The sequence below is a fragment of the Equus quagga genome, chromosome 13, assembly GCF_021613505.1.
Source record: "Equus quagga isolate Etosha38 chromosome 13, UCLA_HA_Equagga_1.0, whole genome shotgun sequence".
Lineage (NCBI taxonomy): Eukaryota > Metazoa > Chordata > Mammalia > Perissodactyla > Equidae > Equus > Equus quagga.
This window is the reverse complement of record NC_060279.1, coordinates 35,802,630-35,825,631: the sequence shown is the minus strand read 5'-3', so window position 1 is coordinate 35,825,631 and position 23,002 is coordinate 35,802,630. Positions and strand designations below refer to the sequence as shown.

The following is a 23,002-nucleotide window of genomic DNA, read 5'->3' as shown; positions in this document are numbered from 1 at the left end:
GGGTGTGTCCTGCCCCTGGAGAAGGGGGCCTTCTGTAACTGGGAGGCTGGCTCAGAAGCCACCAGAAATTTGGAGACATTCCCATCTGTCTCCTTTGCTGACCCTCAGTTTCTTCCAGACAAGGGTGTGGCATTGGTGACCAGGGCTCTTTCCAGCTCTAACCTTCAGATCCCCTTTCTAATTTAATTTTCTTCTCTTTCCCTTTGCTATCTCTTTCATACCAGTGTCACCTCAGCTCCTTCCTTCCTTCTTCCCTCCTTCCTGACCTTCAAACAGTCTTTTATCGCCTCTGTCTCACTCTTCCTGTTACCAATGTTCTCTGCATCTTCTTTGCTCTCTATTTTCTCTCTGTGACTCTCTCTTCCAGTCCTTTTCTCTGTGCTCTGTTGCCTTTGCACGTTGGGCCATCTCTCAGTGTCTTTTCCTCCCCCTCTGTGGACTTGGGGACTACTGGGGACCGGGGCATCTCCATCCTCCATTAGTGGGTTGGGGGAGGCAGACTCAGGGCCTGGAGTCGGGTGGAGGGAGGAGGGTCCCCTTCCTTTCCCCACCGTCCCAGCCCAGCTCCTGGTGCCTTCCTCCACCTCTTCCAGTCTTCTCTGGCTTTGTGGCTGTCCTAACATTTGCACTCTCTTCTCCTTCCCTCTCTCTCTGTCTTTTGCTCTCTTTTCCCTTATCCTCTGTCTCCTGTCTGAGCTAAGCCCTTGCCGGCCACCTGCCTCCTCTCTCCCACACTGCCCTTCCCTTGCCCACTGAAGCCAGATTGAAATTCAGTTTTTCAGCAGAACAATCCACCAGCCCTGCCACCCCCCCTTTCTGCTCCCGCCTGTCATACCTGCTAGAGCCAACCCCACTTGGGCTCACAATGCCATTGTCCTTCCTATAAAACATTCTCAGGGTCCCCTGCCAGGGCACATTTGCATAGAGTTGTCAGATCAGGTCTGGTCCAGGTGCCTCTGGTCTGGCAGGACAGAGGGAGCTGGAGGTCCAAATGGGGTGGTGGGGGCAGGGGGTCCCAGCTGCACCTGCCAGTCTTTTTTGGTTCAGGAGCTCAAAGTCCTTGTGAGTGAGCCTGGGCTGGCAGGTCACTTAAGAGACCCAGGATTGCCTGCCCTGTATCCTCCTTTTTCTCACCATGAACCTAGTAGAAGGGGATGCAAGAAACTCGGATGGGGAGCTCCTTACTGGGGAAAACAAAAGGCCTTTCTTTCCGTATGCTGGATACATCTTTGGCGTCCTCTCAGCCACAAACCCGCAGACCTCCCACTACACCCTTGCTGGGAAGAAATGCCAGGATGACCCCAAGTATACCAGAACTCCTTCATAGTCTGAGAGGGACGGGGCATGGGGCTGAGTCCTTAGGGGTGTCAGCAAGGTCTGGCTGAGGCCCCGGGAGAGCAGGAGATGTGGAGAATCTTAGAACATTGGACCTGGAAAGGCCCTTGGGGGCCAAGTCTTTAGCTTCTTCTCTCTACAGTTGAAGGAAGCTGAGACCCAGAGAAGGAAAGTGACCTCCCCAAAGTCACACAGCTGGATGGTGGCTGGGCTGTTCCTCTTGCCCCCTGCAGGGTTCTGTTCCTGCCTCTTGCAGTGACTAGTCCACTGGCCGAGACCAATAAACTCATGAGCCCTGTTACCATGAATACCAGCCAGGCCCTGCGGCCAGCGTCTGCAGCCGGCCTCTGTGGTCTGCTCGAATGAAGGAAACCAGGCCAGATTGTGGCCACTCGTAAAATCCCATCTGGTCCCTGGAAAGATTCCCCTTCGGCTGTCCCTACCATACCCCAGCCTTGGAGATGGACATCAGGGTGGCTTGGCCAAGCAGATTGTGGGGAGGGAGGAGAGACTTGTTCAGCTTCCTAGGATGAGAAAGGACCGAAATCGGATTGGTAGTAAAAGAAAGTGGGGTGGTGGTGATGGTCAGTGGATCGGTGGATTGGTGGGTAGATCAAGTGAGTCAAGGCATTTGAGGCCCCTGCTGCCTACTCTGTCTTTTTCCACTTCAAACTGTGAAATGAAGGCAAAGTGCTTTGATATGGTGAATGCTGGTGGGCAGCAGAGGGGGGTGGATAATAGTCTTTGAATGTTTGGAAACTTGTCTTTGGGGGAGTCCATCTGATATCCATATGGCCTGACATCTCTCACAGCCATCCCTGAGATCACCTGCTGTGAGCAAGTCATGGAGCTTTCTGACCCGATTCCTCACCTGTCCAAGGAGGGGTTGACAGTCCCTAAAGTCACATCATTTTGACATTTTCAGATTCTGGGCTGGGCTCTATATAAGGCAAAATCAACAGACCCACACCCCTCATGCCCTGTCGGCTGAGCAGGTGTGGGGCTTCCCTCCTTGGAGCTTCCAGTCTATGGGTCCTGAACCTGCTTCTCTTTCTGCCTCTGTATGTCTTGGTGCCACCATCACCGCTGGGGCAGCCAGGGTTTCTGTCTTTCTCTCCTCTCTGTCCTCACTCTGCCTGCCCCAGCCAGCACCCCCCTCTTCGCCCTCCCCCTCTCTCCCTTCCTCCCTTCTCCTCTGTTTTCTCTCCTCCTTTATCAAAAGTGCAAATCTCCCTTTCTTCTCTCCCTTCCCCCTTGCTGGCCCAGCCCAGAGAATTGCAATCCTCTTTTCTGGGTGAGAGAATCCCACAGGAGGGGCCCTCTCTGACTGTTGTATTTTTCAGAGAGCAGGAAGGGAATGGTTAGGGTGGGGGAGAAAGTCTAGGGGGAGGGTGGGAGAGCGAAGATGTGAGAGTAGAGAGAGGGAGGGAGAGTGGCAGGAGGAAGAGTGGAGTGTGGAGAGATTTAGTTCCATCTGAAAGCTGTCGGTGTGAATCAAAGGCTTCCCTTTGAACCAGCAGTGATCTGGAATGGAGAGCGTGGGGACCGCTCCGGCCCAGGGGGTTCATTACTGCTCGTTTGATAAATCCGGGGAGACAGGGCCTGGCCTCCACCACCCCCCTTTCCTGCAGCCTAGCTTCCTCAGCTTCTCATGTGCTTGGCCCCTCTCCCACTCCGGTTTCTTGCTGGCCTGGCAGGCAGGGCTCTGGGAGCATGACTGCCAGGGCACATGTGCCAAGACACGGGCACCCAGGGGGTGCAGAAACATGTACTTGAATGCAAAGGTGCAAGACCTGTGTGTCTGCGTGTGTGCATGTGCACATGCACCAGTGAACATGTGTGCTTAAGTGTTATGGTACGCGTGTGCCCACAAGAATTACACAATGTGTGTATGAGAATCTGTAAGCATTTCCAGCCTTTCTTTGATAGATTTAGAGGTCACTTCCTAGTTCTCAGTCAAAAATGGAATTGGAACTCTCTGTCCTCACCAGACCTTTGTTGGGGAGACCATCCCCAGCCCCAGGGACAGGCCTAGCGGGAACAAGAGATGTGCTCACACACAGAGACTAAGACAGGTGGCCTCTCTTGGCCTAACTCTGGACCCCAGTGCTGTGCTGAGGATGGAGGAGGGAGCTGGAGAACAGAGCTGGAAGGCAGTGTCAGCCTAGGAAGATCAGGCTTGAGAAGGAAAGACGGGATGGTGCTGAGAGAAGAGAAGGTGTCCTAGGTGAGGCGACAGTATCAAGGGGAGATGGAGAGGCATCAGGGGACCAGTTTGCACAATGGCCAGAATCTGAGCTAGGAGGTCCAGGGGATGGAGAGGGGTGGGAAGATAGCAGTAGGCAGGCTGTTGAGATGGCATTTCACTCCAGGGGAGCCAGGCGTTCTGGCCCCTTGCTTGGCTTCCTGGCTCTGATACTTAGCAGCTGCATGACTGAAGGAAGGTTGCTCATCTCACTGAGCCTTAGGTCCTTACTAGGGATAGTAACGAAACCTCCATCATAGGGTCGTTGTGTCCGTTAAGTGAACTCATCTCAGTGAGGTGCTTGGCACGGTGACTGGCACTTTGTAACCAGGGGCTGTATTATTACTACTATACCTGCTGGTGGACACGGGTGGCTTAAAGGTTGGCGGTTTATGAATCACTGAAACCTGTCTGGATGCTGTTGGTGATTGTTCCAGCCTTCGGAACCACTCTCTTCAAGTAGAGACATTTACACCAAGCCTTCTCCTGTGCTTGGTGGCAGTGTGCAGGGCAAATCCTGCATGGCTACAGGTCACGGGCCAGCCCCAGATCTGAGGAGCACTGCCCTCGCAGGAGGTAACCAGGGTTAAGATGGAAGTCTGATGTGTAAGGTAGAGATCAGAAGTGGTAGATGGAGGCAGAGCTGAGGGCCACCAGAAGTTCTCTGGGCCAGGGGCCCCAAGTCCAGTCCATTTGGGAGATACTCCTTGGATATTCTTGTAGCATGGCTTGGGGCCAAGAGCTGGGACTCAGCAGCCTGAGAACCTGAGTTCATTCCCATCTCTCCCACTTAATGTCTGTGCCTCAAGCACCCTGAGCCTTGTTTCCCTTTTCTATAAAATGGAGATAATAACTGCCACTGTATAGTGGATTATAGGGCTAGAAATGACGTCCATAAGGCATCTGCCTTGGTGTCTGGCATGTAGTCGGCATCTCATGATTGGGAGTTATCATTATTAAGGAACGTTGCTGGGATGGAAGGGATGAGAAAAGTAAATCAAACTGTCTCTGTTCTCCAGGGGCTCCCAGGAGAGTGGGAGACAGAAATGCACACACGTGAGTAACTTTTAATCCCAGGCAGGCTGTGATAAGTGCTATAACCAGAAGCTCAGGCAATCGGGGGGAAGAGCAGGGAGGGAACTATGCCTGATGGGAGGCCAGAGGAGCTTGGACTTACGGGGTTGGGTGATGAGGCCAGGGGTTAACCTGAGAGGAAGGAGGTCTGGGAGAGAGGCGAAGGGGAAGCTGTGGGACATCAGGGTTTCCCCAGCTTTGCCCTCGCCTCACCTGTGTGAGAAGCACAGTGCTCCCCACAGTACCCCTTGTTGCACTCCTAACTCCTCCCCAGGGTCCCTCTGTGCTCCCCTGCCCTCCCCACCTGCTCAGCTATTCACCTGCCCGAAAACCCTGGCTGAGAATCTAGAGATCTCCTGTCCTGGCGGCAACACTGGATGGGGAGAGGCGGGGGGTACTTGGAGTCTGAGATGCCCCAGCCTCACGACAACATGCCTGAAGGAGAGAGCTGAGCAGGAGATGGGGCCCTGGTTCCCTCATGGCCCACATGCACCCCACACACCTCCCCTGCCCTGCTCTCTTTGTCTTTCTCTGGGTCTCCATCTCTCAGCGACCCTCAGCCTTCCTTCCCTTCTGCCTTGGCCTGGGTTTCTCTGACTCCAGGGGCGTCTTTGTGTCACCGGTCTTTCCCGGGGCTTTTCTCTCTGGATCTCTGTTCCAGGCCTGTGTCTTTTTCTTTCCTGACCTCTTTCTAACCACCATCTCCTCTTCCCTTCTTGCCCCCCAGTCTCCTTTCTCTCCTCCGCTCTCCCACTGCGTCTGTGTGGGTGTCTGTCTTTGTCTCTATTTCTCAGCGTCATTCGCGCCTCTGTCAGCCTCCCCCTCTGTCTGTGAGTGTGTGCTCCCGCGAGCCTGTGTACAGCGCAGTTCTTCTCTGCCTGTCTTCACAATGGCTGCTCAAGAGTCCCCCACATCTGCGACGGTGTCTGAAGACAGGGAGGGAGTGGGATCAAAGCAGGTGAGAATTCATTTAAAAACACACACGTTACATTCGTGTGCCCCCCAGAGTGGAGCTGCTAGGTGGCTGAGGCCGTTTACATGACACTGTTGCGAGACAGGCTGGTCTGTGGTCACATTCTGTCTGTGCTCAGGTCCTTCCTGATTCCCCTCCCACTTGGCTCCTAGAGCCCCACATCCCCATCCCTCAGGGAGTGATTCCCCTGCATTTCTATTGAGCGCTGGTTTTGTTTCCTGGAAAAGGGGTGTGGGCACAAGGAAGGGACTGAAATTTCCCCCCAGTTCCAGTGTAGGCTCCCCTCTGTCACAGACCAGAAGGCCCAGGTCACCAGGACCTTGGAGGCCCTTGTGTGTTCTCAGATTTGTGTGTATCCTTGTTAGGCCACTGGTCACTACCACATCTTGGTACTTTCTTGACACGTAAAGACATACCCAGTACCTGTTTTTTGATTGTAATGCCACCAGGACACCTCTGTCCTTCCTGTTATGCTCTGTGTGATGTCTGCACCTCATTGCTCACTCTCTAGGCTTTTCCCTCAGCAATCACCATAGCCCCTCATCACCCACCCCCATCACTGCATCAGAACCTTCCAGAGTTCTGTTTCCCCTACCCATTCCCAGCTCTGCTCCTCCTCTCACTGCGGGAAGAACCCTGTCTTGTCCCTTCACTCCCCTGCCCTGTCCCTGCCTCTGCCAGAGTCTGCAAGCCTGCCCTGGGCCGGGGGAGCTCTGCCTCCTTTCCTTGATGGGGTTTCACCAGGCAGGACGTTTACTCAGGCACTGACTCACTCTCACCCCATCAATCAGCAGGCTTATTCGGAGCACCTGCTGTGAGCCTGGCAGCCAGGCCCCGTGCTAGGTGATGGGGCTGGAGCTCTGAGTGACACAGTCCAGACTCAAGGAGTTCTCCTGGGGGCAGGGCAGCCAGTGGGCAGTGCAGAACGCACCCACTACAGTAAAGGGCTCTCAGGGCATGCAGGCGTGTCATTGAAGACTTCACAGAGGAGGTGGCTGTTTGAATCCCAAGAGAGGGGGAGAGAGCAGTGTTCCACCCAGGGAAAGGCCTGTGCAAGGGCATGAAGGGTGACAGAAGCCTGGAGTGTGCAGAGTAGAGAGAATGGGACTTGGTCAGGGTACGCTTTGTCTTTCTCCAAATCATAAGGCACGTCGGGACAGTCTGTGGGCATCTGGACTCTATCTTAGATACTGTCTTGGCTGCAGGGGATGTTTTGGGGCCAGGAAACATTGCCTGCAACTGTAGCAGGCTCAGGATCTATGCTGTCTTTCCATCCAGTTAAATTCCCGAGACCCTTCACTTCCCCTCCTCTCTGGACTCTCTTCAGGGTTACTGCTTCCATCCCTCTGTCTCCAGACTAAAAACTGCTTCAACCAGGCCTAACCCAAGAGGGAATTCTACTCCCAAATCCCTAGGACAACAGATATCTTCTTTGTCGTGTCCCTGCTCAGGTTTCTGGCCGTCCTTCTAATTATCTAACCGTTCAGGATAAATAAGGGTCATAGCTGCCATTTAGTGGGCACATGCAAGGGAATGTACCAGGCATGCCATCCGCCTCATCCCATTTAACTCAGTCCAGGGGCAATTGGGAGGTGGACGTTATCCCCCTCCCCCACCCTCCACCATTTACCAATGAGGAAAATGAAGCTTAGAGAGTAAGTAGCTTGGCCAAGGTGACAGAGAAACTATGCAAACCTCAGTCTGTCTCCTGAACCTGTGCTCTTAAAAGGGACCTTTGCAGTCCTTAGTCCAGACTTGTCCTTGTACAGGTGAGCAACTGGGGTCCAGGATGGGGAAGTGACATGCCCAAGGTCACACCACTCCTCCCTAAGTTCCCCATCTCTGACTCTGACTCCAAGGGCTTCCCTTCTGCCCCTCCTCAGGGTCAGCTGCCTCCTTGCTCCCAGTGGACAAGGAGCCAGCTTCTCACTGTCCTCCGGAGATTTCAACAGGACACCAGGGTGTCTAAGTCCCACGCAGGAAAACTGTGACTGTAAATTCCATCTCTGAGCCAGGGCTCACAGGCCACCCCACGGCCAGGACCTTGACTTGGGCTCCGGGGGCTGTGGGAAGGAGAAACGTGAGTGTGGAGAGTTTGCAGCATGGAGCTGCACTGGAGAAATGCGCAAGGATATGAATAAATTTGAATAATAATGAGGGCAATGCCTGAATTAATAATGCTGGCTGCTCACCTGACCCACCCCCTCCCCCAGGATCTCAGCACCTGCCACCCTAATCCCTGGAAATATGGGTGAGCCTGACACTTTCCTTCCATAGAAGACACGGATGGGATGTCAGGTCAGCAGACTTGGGGAGCTGCTCATGGAGTGTGGGGAGCAGCCCTGTTTCTAACTTCCTGCAGACCCAAAGAGCTGGATTTGCATGTTTAACCAAAAGAGGCCGCCTCGTTGCATTAAATCATGTGCTGGCCATCCTTCCACCCCCTCTTAGTTGGTCCCCGTTGTGCACAGCAACCAATGTGGATGTCAAATGTCCGGGGAGATTCAGAGGGAAGAGACAGCATGGCCTTTGGCCTTGAGAAGAAGTTCCCATTCTGGTGGAACAGAAGGGCAAACACCCCCACCCACCAGCTGCCCTCTACCCCGTGACATACAAAAGCATGGGCATAGACTCTGATACTTTAGGACAGGAAATCCCATGGACAGAGCTGTGACAGCAGGGGTGAGTGATGAGACAAGCTATGTTTGCCCAAGGAGCTGAGGGATCAATCTAGGAGGACTTCCTGGAGGAGGGAGATGTGGGGTAGATTTGGAAAGAAGGGGAGGACTGGAGCTGGAGAAGTTAAAAAAAAGAAGGGAGGGGATGAGACTAGGGTCCTGTTGCTTAGAAGGCGGTCTTGAATGGGGGAGGACAAGTTCCATTTGCTTACACATAGGATCAGAGAAATTTTGGAAAGCTGAGTTTGGAAAGAGTTGGATTTGTGGATTGTAGTCTCTGCAAAGACTTGGGAGCTGGAGAGGGAAAGAAGGGGAGGGGTCCCCTGAGTTCTGGGAAAAGTTGATTTTGGTTACAGTGGTGTGACAGATTGGGGACATGGGTAGGAAGCCCCAGACCTCTCTCTTTGCTATCCCACAGCCCTTCCATCTCCTCTCCTCTTCCCCACAGCCGGGCAGCACAGGAAGCTGATGGCCACAGCTCCTGGAGCTCTGCACGGTGCCCAGGCCTGCCCCATCACCGGTCCAACCAGGCTGGCTGGAGTGGGTGGGCCAGAGCGGTGGGGGAGAAGAAACCCGCAATCCAATTCCCTGCTCCATTTGGGCTCCACAATTAAGGGCAATTACTCTGCAGGTCTCTAATCAAATGCTCCCGGCCGAGCTGCCAGCCGGGCAGCCATGTGTAGCTCCCACAGCCAGAGGAAGGGTGGAACAGTCACATGTCCTCTCGGCTCCCACAGCGCGGGAGGCTGAGTGTGTGCAGGTGTGTCCTGTGCATGCACTCCTGCCCCCAGAGCTCGGGAGCAAGGGGTCAACACACACAATAGGATAAATGTGCCAAGAAGCGGACTCAGAGCTGCTTCGTTTTAGATACACGGCCACCCAGGAAGCTCATATACACACACGTGGACATGCCTGTCCCATAGAGTCTGCCCTTAGGCACTTTCTGCGTGCATTCGTGGGGGATGGGTATCTGGCATAGCTGCGCACATGTGTTACTTCACACTGGCTCATAAGACACGTGTCCAAGTAGGGGTATGGTCTTATATTCCTGCTCCAAGGATTGAGGGGCCACAGCATCACCAGCAGCATCTATTATGGATGCATCACCTGTTGACCTGGGTGTAGGGGCGAGGGAGACGTGGTAGGGGTGGTAGAGCAAGAGCCTAGGACCTGGAGTGCTGAGGTTCAGGTTTGAATCTCAGTTCTGTCCTTAAGCCATTGGGTGCCCTTGGGTAAGTTACTCATCTCTCTGGACCTCAGTGTCCTTGTCTGTAAAACGAGAGGGTTGTACTAGACAGGCCCCTAAGGCCTTTACATAACACTGCACCACTTTCCATGATTGCTAAGCAGTTGAGCTCCTGAACCCCATTCCCATGGGCCGTGGAGGGAGAGAGGAATCAAGGGCGAGCAGGCGATGTCTTGGAGGGAAGGGGTTGGGACTGAAGTGGGAGAGGGACTGGTGAGTCCACCTTCCCAGGCTCAGGCTCTCTCTCTCTGGCCTGTTGCAGGGCGGGCGTGGACTGGGAGCCTGGAAGGGGTGGCCTCTTGCGAGAGGCCCTCTCCTCACTCATCTCCTTACCCTGTGCCGGCTTTGGCTTTGCCAGGGACCCAGACCCGCTTCAGCCAGGAGCCAGCCGACCAGACCGTGGTGGCCGGACAGCGGGCCGTGCTCCCCTGCGTGCTGCTCAACTACTCGGGCATCGTGCAATGGACCAAGGACGGGCTGGCACTGGGCATGGGCCAGGGCCTCAAAGGTGAGTGGGGCCGCCCAGCCAGCCCGCATCTGGACTGTCCCATCTTTGTGTCCCCTCCCCACAACATCAACTCCTGAACTTAACATCCCCACCACATTCCTTCTCTGCTCCAGCCCCCCATCCCATTTGTTTGGAGGTCAGTCTGTCCCTCTCTTCCTGAGCTCTCTCCACTGCTTTCCAAACTCTGAAGCTTTATCTTTCCTCCCAGTTGTGGACTGGCTCGAGAAAGCCAGTGGGAAGCCCAAGAGGTCAAGGGAACCAAGAGACATTTACATAAGAGAGCTTCAAACAGACAGACAGACAGACAGACACCACGAGAGGTGCTGCCGGCAGACAGAGGTGACACAGGATGTGCTGGGAGACTAATGTGTCCTGCAAGAGCTGGGGAGAGCCCGGGCATCCCCCTGTCCTGCAAAGATTTCATGTCAGGCTGCTGTTCCTCAGCCTCTGTCCTGCCCCCCGCCCAGGCAATGTCTGCTCAGAGGCCAAAACTCATTTTAATATCAGCCTGAGCACTTATTTATTTATTCATTCAACATGCCTTTATTAAGCACTATGGAGCCGGTGCTGAAGCAAACATAATGAGTTGGTGAAAAAAAAAAAAAAACAAAAAACCCAACCTCCTATATTCCAAAGCGAGTAAAGATACTTTTGAAAAGGCTGTTGGCAGAGTGGATGAGGTGTCAAGATACCTGGGTGCTAGTCCCGCCTCTGCCACCTACCAGCTGGGTGACCTTAGGAAAGCCACTTCACCTCCTGGGCCTTAGTTTACTGCCGTGTAAAATAGGCAGAGTAATCGCAGGCCTGCCTGTCTGCCTTAAAAGCGCTTTGGGGAGACAAATGAGAGAATATGCTTGTGAAAACACACTGTGGACTGTAAAGCAGTGTGATGATAAAAGGATAGGAGGGACTGTATATTTTTATTCTTATTATTGTCCAGGGGGTTGAGATTATTTGCTGTGAGTTCCATGTATTAGTACAGGTAGGGGAAATTTGTCTGTACAAAGCAATCTGTAGAAAGGAAAGAGATGGATCTGGTACATCTCTTGATGATGGAAAGAGAAAAAAACTGGGGGAGAGAGAGAGATCAATAGATATGGAGTGAGAAGAATCGATAGCCTCTGGACAGAGGGGGATACTGGGAGGGAGCTGATGGTGAAGAACCGAGAGAGGAGCACAGGGGAGAGTGAGGGGGTGGGCGGGAGACTGGAGGAAGGAGGGCAAGGAGACAGAATTGGAGAGGCCCACCTGCCATAGCCACAGCTTTTGCAGGGAACCGAGACTCTGGTTTAGAGGCTCCTTCAGGGAGCTGGCGGGACCTTGCCTCGTGCATCCCTCCCTTGGTGAGTGAGGGCAAGACCTTGGCCCGCCTTGGGCTTCCCTTTGGCCCCAGTGAGCTCATGTCTGTGCTGCGATGCCCTATATTTCCTAGAGCCCACACGCCCTTCCCCGCCCCCTTTCTCCCTGCTGTCTGCCTTTTTTTTCTCTTTCTTTCCTATTATTATGAGAGACATTTGTCTGCAAACAGCTTCGGAGATTTCATCTGCTGCTGCTCATCTCCCCCTTCTGCTGGCCCCCCTGTCCCCAGCTCCTGCTTTATGGCTCCCAGCTTCCCTGGAGGAGGTTGTGACATCATGGTGGTGTCTGCCTCTGGGACCTCATTCTTATCAGCTGCCCGTGGGGTCCCAGGAGAGGGCGATGGGGTTCCAAGAGAGGGCGGAGGGAGGAGTGCTGGCCTGGAATGGGATGTGGACCCTGACATAAGGATGAGAAGTGGGGAGAGGATGTGACCTTGGGACAGGGTAAGCCAGGCCGGTTCCCAGGTTGGGGCGGGGCTCACATCAGGCTCGTCCTTTCTGTTCCTGCAGCCTGGCCACGGTACCGGGTCGTGGGCTCTGCGGACGCCGGGCAGTACAACCTGGAGATCACAGATGCCGAGCTCTCAGACGACGCCTCCTATGAGTGTCAGGCCACCGAGGCTGCCCTGCGCTCCCGGCGGGCGAAACTCACAGTGCTCAGTAATAACCCACTGCCAAAGTGCCCAGCCCCCTCTTCCATCTCTTTCTCTTGATGTCCCTGCCGTCCTTCCCCTTCTCCGTTGCCTCCTTCATTTCCCACTTGTCTGTTCCTGGCCTCATGCCTACATGCAGTGTCCCCACGTCTCCCCAGCTTTCTCTCCCCAACTTCTTCTTTAAACTTCTTCCAAAGCCAAGTCCAGATAGAAGAGAGCAAAATGGGCGTGTGGGCAGCCCCTGGCAGGACGTGTAGGGTGTGCGAGGTCTGGCACCCTCTCACCCAGCATGTACCCAGGCCACTCAAGGACTGCGCTCCCCCTTCTGAACATAAGGCTCTGCCCACCAGAGCAGAGGAGTGTTGGGAGGGTGGAGAGCCAGTGCCTCACTTTCCCAGCCTCTCCCGGCAGCCAGGCTTGTTGGTGAGGCAGCTTCTCCCTTCCCTCTTCCTCTCTGCTGCCCCGGAGCCCCAGAAACTGCCCCTTTTGCTCCTTTTCCTCTTCACTCGGCCCCTCCTGCCTTCGCTGCCTCCTGTTCCCCTCAGCGCTCACCCTCCTCCTCACATTCACCTCGAGGCCTCCACAGGGAACGGGGGAGCAAGACTGGAAGGAATGGGCCTCGAGGGCTGACGACTGGGGAGCCCGAGGGGCGGGGGTCCTGGCTGCCTCTAGATGGGCGCTAGAGGAGGACATGTCTCTCAGAAGCCACGCTCCTGCCTGCCGCCCCGCGGGGCACAGAGCAGATGTCCCTCTCTGGTAACACCCGGGGCCATTTGCATAATGAGGGGACTCTCTCCTGCACACAGTGTAGGAATGAGGCCAGCTCTGACTCGCCCCCCACCTCTCCCCATGCCTCTCTTGGGGTACCTCTGGCTCCACCAGCCTGGCTCCCTCAAGCTCTGGTGCTCTCGCCGGGCCTCTGCCTTAGTTGTGCTTCTCTCTGTCTCTGGCTTGCTCTGTCTGCCTGTGACCCTCTCTCTTCCCTTTTGGCATCGACTCTGTCCCTTTCTTTTTTCCTGCCTCCATTTGATCTGTCCTGCTCCCTCTTTTCTCTCCCCCAACCTGAAATCATTGAAGTCGGGGAGCCCCCAGGAGGGATGGGAGGAAGGAGAGAGGAGCTGAGATGAGTGAGTTTGGGCACAAGGAAGATTTTTATTTAGGGGGCAGTGGGTGAGAATGTGACAAGTCGTCCGAGTGTGTCAGGAAGAGGCCTGGGCTGGGAGTCAAGAGACTGGGGCCATTTTGGCACCAAGACCCTGAAGAGGTCACAACCTCTAGACATCAGTTTTCTCATCGGTAACATGGCATAATGATGCCAGCCTTTTCTTAGCAAGTGCCGCTTTGCAGCTCCCTGTGCAGGAAGTTGTAAACTGTGAAGGTCTGGGCAAATGTGAGGTGTCAGAATAAGGAGGACTGGAGGGACCCAACAGCCAATTTCTTTGGATGTAAAGGCCCTGAAGGACTAGGGCTCAAGGCTGGTAGAAGACTTGCTTTTCCTCCAAAAATGGCAAGGACAAAATGGAAAGAATTAGCAAGAAGCAGGATTGAAGTTAGGGAATAAGGGTTAGCTGATCCCCCGGAGTGGCACGGGATGCCAAGACACCATCTTCCCTCCCTCGTTGGAGTGTGTGCGAGGCCCCTGCTGGACCAGGCATTCCGAGGGAACCAAGAGATTCTTAGGAGACCTTCTCTTCTTTTTCGCTCCCCAACTGCCTCTGTTTTGAGTCCTGAAAGGTACTCCTGCTCTGGAGAACTCCCATCCTACTGAGGGGGCTCTGGTACTCTCCCTTCCCTCTCCCACCCCAGCACAGAGACAGAGAAATAGAGAGAGAGGAAGAAAGGCCAACCAAGCCCCTAGGTATCACAGGAACAAAGGCTTATAATGGCATCTGGTGGCTTGGTTCAATCAAGAAAGGCTTCCAGGAAGAGGAGAATATCAGAAGGAACCCTAGATGAAGCAGTGCCCAGTTAAAAGCTTGCAAGTCAATGAGGGAGAGCCGCATGAGTGGGGAAGCTGACTGGCTTGTTTGGAGGGCATGGGGTGTTGAGGTATGGGCCTTCCTAGCCTATCTGGGCAATTTGGGCAGATGAGGGGAGCAAGGGTGGCCCCGAAAGTAAAAGAGATGAAAGGTTAGTACAGCTGCTGCTTTCCCCTCACTCCCCTCCTTGTCTCTCCTGAACTCTCAAACTCCCTGCCATCTGCAGCCACATGGAGGCAGTAAGAAGACAGGACGTTGCTCACACCCTCCCCTGCCTACCCGCTTACACACAGCCTTTGCTCAGGGCAGCCCGGGGGCCCAGAAATGGGCTGGGCAGAGTCGAGAGTGGGCTTTGCCCAGTGTGCACAGTCAGCCTCATAAACCCCTCACATCTGCAGCCGTACCCCTCAGTGGTCCCTTCACAGAATGGCCTTTCATTCTTCCTGTGGCAGGACTTTGAGAAGCTGCCTCACACTTGCCCTCAGATGCAGACATAATACAGATCTACAGCCCCACAGCTCCCTCCTTATTCCCAGAGATGACAACGCCAGTGCAGCATCAAGGAGCACGGCTCCGGGGTTAGCGGGCCCCATCCGCATCCCGGCCCCGCCATTTCGCTCACTCTCCTGTCTCCAAGCACATTTGCTTAACCTCCCTGAGCCTCAGTGCCTTACCTGTGGATTTGGGATTGATGGTATTTACCATGAAAGGAGTAATGAAATACACTTTGTAGTAAGGATTAAGTGAAATCATACGCATGGGGCACGTTAGCTGACGCACGGTAAGCATGAAATGAGTGGTGGAAATATCGTCTATCACCTTACCGTTCACAGTTGGCGTCACATCCTTGATCTCATTTTGCCTTCATAATAACAATCCTGGGGAATAGATGTCAATGTTCTTTTTGCAGTTTTACAAACAAGGAAACTGAGGCCCCAGACACAGGTACATGCTGATAATGCAAATTCACATCACAAATTATAAAAGTTTGTTCATAAACAAACATACACATGGACACATGCCCTCTAACTGATGGCTGAGCAGATACCTCAACAGCCTTATTTCCCTTTGCCCCAGCTACAAAGAGAAAGCTGGGCTAGTGACAGAGGTGACAGATGGACGGTCTTTTCCTGAACAAGGAAAAGGGCGAGACTTACAAGGAAGGGAGAGCTGACAAGAGGAGAGACCGTCCCCACAGGAGGGACGACTCACATCTGGGTATGGTCTCTCCCCCCTGGAGAAGTGCAGGGCCTCTGCTTATCCAGGACCTTCCTCCCGGGGTGTGGCAGCAAGGCACAACTAGACCAGGGGACCCTGAGTGGCAGCTTTTTATCCATTTCTCTCCACCTTTCACTGCTTCCCACCCCATTTCCCAATCTGTCCCCATCCGGCATCAGAACCAGGTACACCAGCAAGCAAAGAGGAGGAGTCAGGGATTCAGTGGGCAGTTCTCCAGCCAGGAGGTGGAGGCGCTCCAGGCTCTCATCTGGGCAGCAAAGCGAACACATTCCAGATATCACATGTGCCCTGCACATAACAGTCCATACACGATGCCTCACCTGACCTTCACGAGGGCCCCGTGGGTAGGCATTGTTATGTCCCTCTTGAAGAAACTGGGACTCAGTGACTTGAGGGGCACACTCAAGATCACAGGACAGGAAAATAAAGATGCCAAGATTTAAAACCAGGGCAGCCTGATGCGAAATTCCACTCTTTTCCCATGCTACCTCTGTGTGCACAAGGTGAGCAGAATGCTGGGTCGGGCTGCTAGTGGTTCCTTTCTACTGGAAACCCCAGCATGGAGACCATCACGGCATAAACTCCAGGACAGCCCTGCCCACCACTGGACTTACGGGCCTCCCAGGCTACTCTCAAGGGCTCCCTCTGAGAGCCCCCTCTGAGTCTTCCTGGTCTTTCCCAGCAAAAAACAAATGAAATCCTTCTCATTTCTGGCCTGATGACCACTAGGTGGACCAGGAAGATTATAATCAAAATTCTTCTGCCTTTATCTCCTCAATCACTTATTCTTTAATTCAGCTGATATCCCTGAAGGCCTGCCATGAACCAAGATCTGGGCTAGACTTTGGGGCTTTAAGAGAAAATAAGAGGGGGCCGGCCCAGTGGCGCAGGGGTTAAGTTCCCACGTTCCTCTTCAGCGGGCGGGGGTTCACCGGTTCGGATCCCAGGTGCGGACGTGGCACTGCTTAGCAAGCCATGCTGTGCTAGGCGTCCCACATATAAAGTGGAGGAAGGTGGGCACGGATGTTAGCTCAGAGCCAGTCTTCCTCAGCAAAAAGAGGAGGATTGGCAGCAGTTAGCCCAGGGCTAATCTTCCTCAAAAAAAAAAAAAAAAAGGAAAAGAAGAGGCAGCCCCTGTACCCAGGGAACTTCCAGTCCAGGTCACCTGAGCATTTAGAAGCCCATGGGGACAGGACAGGAAGAGGACCCCTGTTTCCTAGTGTCAGACATCTCATTGATTCACTTCCCTAAGCATTTATCAAGAGCCTACTCTGGCCGCATTCCCAGCGCTGGAGACTGTGTAAATATTAGGGAGACAGGGTCCTTGCTTTTCCGGGGATAGCTGTTTTGGGTGGAAGGGGGCGTGGATAATCAGAAGTAACCCAAACACAAGGCCGATGGTGCTGAGAGCTTTGAGTGACTGGCTGGGGACCACCGAGGTAGTGGTTGGGGGGCACATGGCACGGAAGGCCTTGTGCAGTGACTGGGCGGTGAACAGGCTGGGTAGCACTTCAGCAGACACTGTGAGGGAGAGAACAGGGGAAGCAAAGGCGAGGAGGTGAGAAAGTGCAAGACTCGGCCTCAGGAGCAGGCTGAGGTGCTTGGAACTCGTGCCCACGGCAGTTGGTAGCCACTGAAGGTGTTTGAATTGGGAAGTGGCAAAGTCTTAGCTGCTCTATAGAGAAAATAACCTGCCAGCAGTGATGGGTGTGCTGGGGTCGGAGGCACTGGAGGCAGGGAGTCCATTTGGGAGGTTGCTGTCATAGGCGGGCTCATCTGGCTGCTCCAGGGCGGAGGAGCAGAGAGGAGCGAATGGATGGAAGAAGCTCTGGGGAGGTAGCCACCTTTCCATGCCAGGCCCCCCAAGGTATGAGCTGTACTCAAACCCCATGATAGCCTAGTTCTTCCCTAACTTGAGGCCACTCCCCTCATCCATAGTGTGTAGGTTTGAGCAATGGCAGGCCGTATAGAACCAGAATTGGTACAGGCTGGGAAAGGATAACTGATGGGGGTCTGGGAAAGCTGGGTGAGCTGAGGGCCGTAGGTGAAGCCACTGTGGGAGCACAGGTACAGTGACTGTAAGTCAGCAGGTAAGGGAGGCACCACCCCGCCAAGGGGTGGAGGTGCAGAGGGAGAAATGCCTCTAGGGGCAGGGGTTTTGGTCATCAGGGTGGTGCTGGCCGCACCCTGGACTGACTTTGCTCTGCTCTCCCCACAGTCCCCCCGGAGGACACCAGGATTGATGGAGGTCCTGTGCTTCTGCTACAGGCAGGCACCCCCCACAACCTCACGTGCCGAGCCTTCAACGCCAAGCCTGCCGCCACCATCATCTGGTTCAGGGATGGGACGCAGCAGGAAGGCGCTGTGGCCAGCACGGTGAGACCCCGCCTGCTCCCCCAGCTCCTCTTGGGCCTCTTCTCAGGTCACCTTTCCTTTCCCATGTGGGTCTGACCACAGACTCAGGGAGACACAGATGTGAGAAGGGGCCTTAGAAGTCATCTGGTCCCATACAGTTGGGAAAATGGAGGCCCAGAGAAGAGAAGTGAATCCTCAGGTTCATGATGCCATTCAGTAGCTGAGCAGAGACTCAGAATTAATAGTAATAATAGCTACATCGATGAAACACCTGATGTGTGCCAAACACTGGTGCATGCTAAACTCTTTATGGATCATCTCTCTTAGTCCTCACAGGAGGTCCATAAATTAGATGTTATTTCCAACTCACAAAGAGGGAACTGATGGTCAGAGAGGTTGAGTGACTTGCCCAAGGTCACACAGCTGGCATGCAGCAGAGCTGGGGTTTGTACCTGGGTCAGACTGTGCTGTCTCTCTGTGGAGTACCTCAACCTCCCTCCCTCAACCTCTAGTTGGCACATTTTCCCAGTCGGCACAACTAAGAGGTTGAAGAGGCAAGGATTACTGTGTACACTTTATAGATGAGGGATTTACGGCAGAGAAAGACATCAGGTGACTTGCCCAGGAGCACATGGTAAAGTTGACAGTGGAGCTGGAATTAGAATCCATACCTCCTGTATGAGGTTCCTTCTGCCAGCTGTAGGCAAGCATATTTGTGTCCTCAGCCCTTTGCTTGGCGCTTTGAGAGACCTGCTCACCTGCAGGGAGAGACTGCTCACCTGTGTGCCTCGGAGCACGGCCCCAGGGAGGACCTGGATTAGCTCAACCCTTGACCATCTGTATGACCTTGGACAATTCACTTCTCTCGGCCTTAGTTTCACCGTTTGACAGATGAGAATCTGGCCTTAGAGGTACTTAACCTTTTCACTACCATGAACTGTGTTATTTTTTCCTCTGGGGCTACATGTTTTGAAATATTTTGGCAGCCAAACAAGCTTATTTGTTACTGGCCACTTGTCCTCCACTCCCCTTCTTATGTTCATTAAAGACGATGGAGCTTCAAAGCAGCACGAGGACGCTGGTGTTATTGCACTGGGCTGGTCCTGTTCTGGTCCAGCAAAGATGCGAGTATTGCTGTCAAACCGCGGGACCTAACTATGGCTAATAGTATGGTAACCCCTAGGCAATTTGCAATATGGAAAACAGCCCAAGGCATCCTATGACCGTATTCAGGGCCTCAAGTTGGATACCAGTGAGCCAGTGTGAGACTGCGCCTGTGAGGCCCTTCCCTGCCCTTAAGGGGTTTATGGTCTGGCAGGAGAGACCCAGCACTGAAATCACCCAGTGCCTGAGAGGCATGGCTGGCTGTGCCTAGAGCAGAGTGCGGGACAGACAGACTACAAGCGCACGAGTTCAGGCTGGGAGAGTCCTGAGGGCTGGGGTGGCCAAAGAAGACTTTCCAGAAGAGGAGGGACTTGAGTTGGACTCAGAGAATTCCAGGAATGATGCTCAAGATCCTGGGGAAAACTGTACAACACAAAGAGTGAACACCAGTGTAAACTATGGACTTCCTTAGTAATGATGTCTTTGTATTGGTTCATCAGCTGCAACATACGTATGATGCTAATACATCATGTTAACAATAACAAGGGAGGGCTGGCCCGGTGGTGCAGCGGTTAAGTGCACACATTCTGCTTCGGCGGCCCAGGGTTCGCCGGTTCAGATCCCGAGTGCGGACATGGCACCGCTTGGCAAGCCATGCTGTGGTAGGCATCCCACATAGAAAGTAGAAAAAGATGGGCACGGATGTGAGCTCAGGGCTAATCTTCCTAAAAAAAAAAATAAAATAAAATAACAAGGGAAACTGTGGGGTCGGGAAGGAGGGTATACGGGAACTCTGTATTTTCTGTTTAATTTTTCCATAAACTTAAAACTTCTCTAAAAAATAACTATTAATTAAAGAAAACAAAGCCAAACTTGGGGAAGAGGTTGGGGCTGGGGGAGGAGGCTGAGCTTCAGGCTGAAGTGCCTCTCCAGCGCAAGCCCAGCTCTGAGTGGGGTCATCTTGAGAACAGAGGAGGGGGCTTTTAGCTTGACCATGTCTCCCACCTTGTCCCACCCCAGGAGCTGCTGAAGGATGGGAAGCGGGAGACTACCATCAGCCAGCTGCTCATTAACCCCACCGACCTGGACATCGGGCGAGTCTTCACCTGTCGCAGTGTGAATGAGGCCATCCCCGGTGGCAAGGAGACTTCCATCGAGCTTGATGTGCACCGTGAGTAGGGTCCTGGGGAGGAGCAGGGTGGAGGGATGAGGTGGGGAAGCACATGTGGGCACCCTTGGAGAAGCACGGAAGAATCCTCCAGGGGCCCCAGAGGGATGCTCACATTGGAGTCCCTGGTTTGACCGTGGACACTGAGGGCTGGTAGAAGAGGCATCGGATGTGAGGCAGGCAGTTCCCGGGTCTAAGCCAGCGTCTGACTTTGGGCCATGATTTAATCTCTGAGCTTCAGTTTCTAATTCTGTATACTTGCAGAGAATAAAATGCAGGTCTACAATCCTTAATGCAAAATTCCAAGCCAAGAGTGGTTTGGTGGCAAAACCTGAACTGTGGGCCCTTCGTAGTATTTTATTTAACCCACTTAATCTGAATAGTCATCTGTTTCACTGCAGACGTGTTAATGTGTCTGACTGTGGGGTGTTGCCCAGACCCTGCTGGGAGTCTTACATAGTAAATGGTCTATGCATCCCATTACCTCTCTAAAATATGAAAAATGCCAAATTCTGAAACACGTCTAATCCCAAGGATTTCAGATAAGGGACTGTGGACCTGTACCTGCTTCTCAGGGTTGCCAACATTAAATGAGAGTGTAAGAGCATCTAGCACGGAGTAGGCTCCCGGGTAGGTGCTCAGTCAATCCCCTCTGCCCAGGGAAAGGTGGGAGTGTGGGCAGCAGTTGAAGAGATGCCCCACCCCCATCCCTCTAGCTGGCCAAGTGAGCCCACACTGACGCCTAGTGGCCACAGTGGGTCATTACATCCACTGACCAATGTGTCCGTTTGGCGTCATCCTTGGTGGTCTCCCCAGCCGGCCTGCTAGAGGCTCCGTGGCATAAAGGTGAGCAACACAGCTTATTTGCTGGAGCTGGTACACTGCAAACTCAAATTCCCAGATCACTGCACAGTGGTGAGGTCTGAGCGTATGTGCTGGGGACAGAAAAGACAGTGACTTCCTGTCCCCTGCTTTGCAGACCCTCCTACAGTGACCCTGTCCATTGAGCCACAGACAGTGCAGGAGGGCGAGCGTGTCGTCTTTACGTGCCAGGCCACAGCCAACCCTGAGATCCTGGGCTACAGGTGCGAGGGGTGGGGCTGGGAGCTGTCTGGGGAGGGAGAGTGGAGAGGCCCCTGAGGCCAGGAGTGGGGTGCTGGGGAGGGCAGTGCCATCGGACACGGGTGAGAGGGGCCAGGCCCTGACCCCTCGCTTTGGTGCCTCCTCCCCCAGGTGGGCCAAGGGGGGCTTCTTGATTGAAGATGCCCACGAGAGTCGCTATGAGACAAATGTTGATTATTCCTTCTTTACGGAGCCTGTGTCCTGTGAGGTTCACAACAAAGTGGGCAGCACCAACGTCAGTACTCTAGTCAATGTCCACTGTGAGTAGCTGCAAGGGTGGGGACAGGGACAGAGATTGGGGGCCTTTGAAGGGCCTGGAGTGGAGTGGGGGGAGGCTCCATGAGGCTGAGGAGACAGGGGATAGACATGGGGAGGCAGCAGGGCAGGAGAAGGAAGGGAAGACTGACCAGAGCTGACCCCCAATGAGACCGAGACCCTAACGAGCTGCTCCTTTCTACCTCAGTTGCCCCCCGGATCGTAGTTGACCCTAAACCCACGACCACAGACATTGGCTCTGATGTGACCCTCACCTGTGTCTGGGTTGGGAATCCCCCCCTCACCCTCACCTGGACCAAAAAGGACTCAAACATGGTAAGATGCTTGCTGCCTATCTTGAATGCTGGAAGGAGCATCGTGGGGGTCGGGGGTGGGGCAGCAAATAAGCACATTATTTTTCAAGTGGAACCTGGGATATTTCCAGGGTCTTGGGATTTGGAGGAGAAAGACAGTGCTCGTAATCAACCTCCACACTCCTCGCAGGACAGTGGGCTGGTTCAGTGGCAGCGGGAGGGACACGCTGACCTGTGTGTGGGAGGAAGGAAGACGCCTGAGTGGAGCTGCTGCAGTGGAAAGGGATCTGGTGAATGAATGCTGCCTAGGAAGGTGGGGAAGCTGGGATGATTCACTGGAGAAGAGAGGGTTGAATTCTGCAGCTCTACAGAGACCTACATTAGACACTTTGGGCCAAAACTGCAGGAAGAGGGATTTCAGAGTGAAACTTCCTACTTTGTTTTGCAAGAAAAGCACTAGAACAGATTACCCACGAGGCTGCATCCTCTGTGAAATTACTGCAGCCTCACCTGCCCTCGCCGGGCTCCGCTTTTGCAGAGATGGTGTGTTTAAATGTCAGCCTGTTTAGAGTCAGGGGATGGACCAGAAGGACTAGGGATCCTATTTCCCTTCTGGGAATTCACTTGTGGCCCTTCCTGCTTTCTTTCCAATGCCTCCAATGCGGGGGCCCACACGGACCTAGGGGCCCAGGCCTCCTGGCTCCCCACCCGAGGCTGCTCTCTCTGCCCAGGTCCTGAGTAACAGCAACCAGCTGCTGTTGAAGTCGGTGACCCAGGCAGATGCCGGCACCTACACCTGCCGGGCCATCGTGCCTCGGATCGGAGTGGCTGAGCGGGAGGTGCCACTTTATGTAAATGGTGAGTGGCCTGAGTTGGGGGGCTGGGTGCACAGATGCTGTAGGTTCCAGCTGGCCCTGACTGCATCTTCTTGCTTGCAGGGCCCCCCATTATCTCCAGCGAGGCGGTGCAGTACGCTGTTAGGGGTGATGGAGGCAAGGTGGAGTGTTTCATCGGGAGCACGCCACCCCCGGACCGCATTGTGAGTGCTGGGACTGGCGGGGGGGATCTGAGGACCGCTGCCCCCTGTCTGTCTGCTTTGGCTCTCTCCTCCTGTTCATCTGCCTTTGCTCCTTCCACTTCCCCACGCCTTTTCTATACTTCTAATCCTCTGACTCTGTCCCTCTGTCCCTTTCCCCACTCAAATGCCACCTCCTCTCTTACTTGTTTGTGACCTTGAGGAACTTACTTAGTGTTTTGAACCTCAGTTTCGTCATCCATAAAATGGGGGCAGTTTCCCTCCCTAACAGGGTTGCCGGGAGAAGTAACTGTAGCAACAGGTGTGAAGGGCCTGTGGGAGCCACTTGCTCCATTCATCATTAGTTCCCCTCGTCCATCA

At 54.0% G+C, this 23,002-nt stretch overlaps 1 protein-coding gene across 5 annotated transcripts in view; it reads left to right on the top strand.

Moving 5' to 3' along the window:
• Positions 1–23,002, top strand: part of KIRREL1 (kirre like nephrin family adhesion molecule 1) — a 103,220-nt gene that overhangs the window by 70,657 nt on the left and 9,561 nt on the right. Inside the window, exons 2-10 of one of the 5 annotated variants that reach the window (XM_046682462.1) lie at positions 9,910–10,059; positions 11,928–12,077; positions 17,507–17,664; positions 19,768–19,918; positions 20,895–21,000; positions 21,149–21,297; positions 21,501–21,628; positions 22,290–22,464; positions 22,545–22,645. In XM_046682462.1, coding sequence (XP_046538418.1) covers positions 9,910–10,059; positions 11,928–12,077; positions 17,507–17,664; positions 19,768–19,918; positions 20,895–21,000; positions 21,149–21,297; positions 21,501–21,628; positions 22,290–22,464; positions 22,545–22,645 — 1,268 coding nt within the window. Of the gene's footprint in view, positions 1–9,813; positions 10,060–11,927; positions 12,078–17,506; positions 17,665–19,767; positions 19,919–20,894; positions 21,001–21,148; positions 21,298–21,500; positions 21,629–22,289; positions 22,465–22,544; positions 22,646–23,002 lie in introns of all 5 variants that reach the window. The other 4 variants (XM_046682461.1, XM_046682460.1, XM_046682463.1 and 1 more) reach the window with 4 other exon arrangements.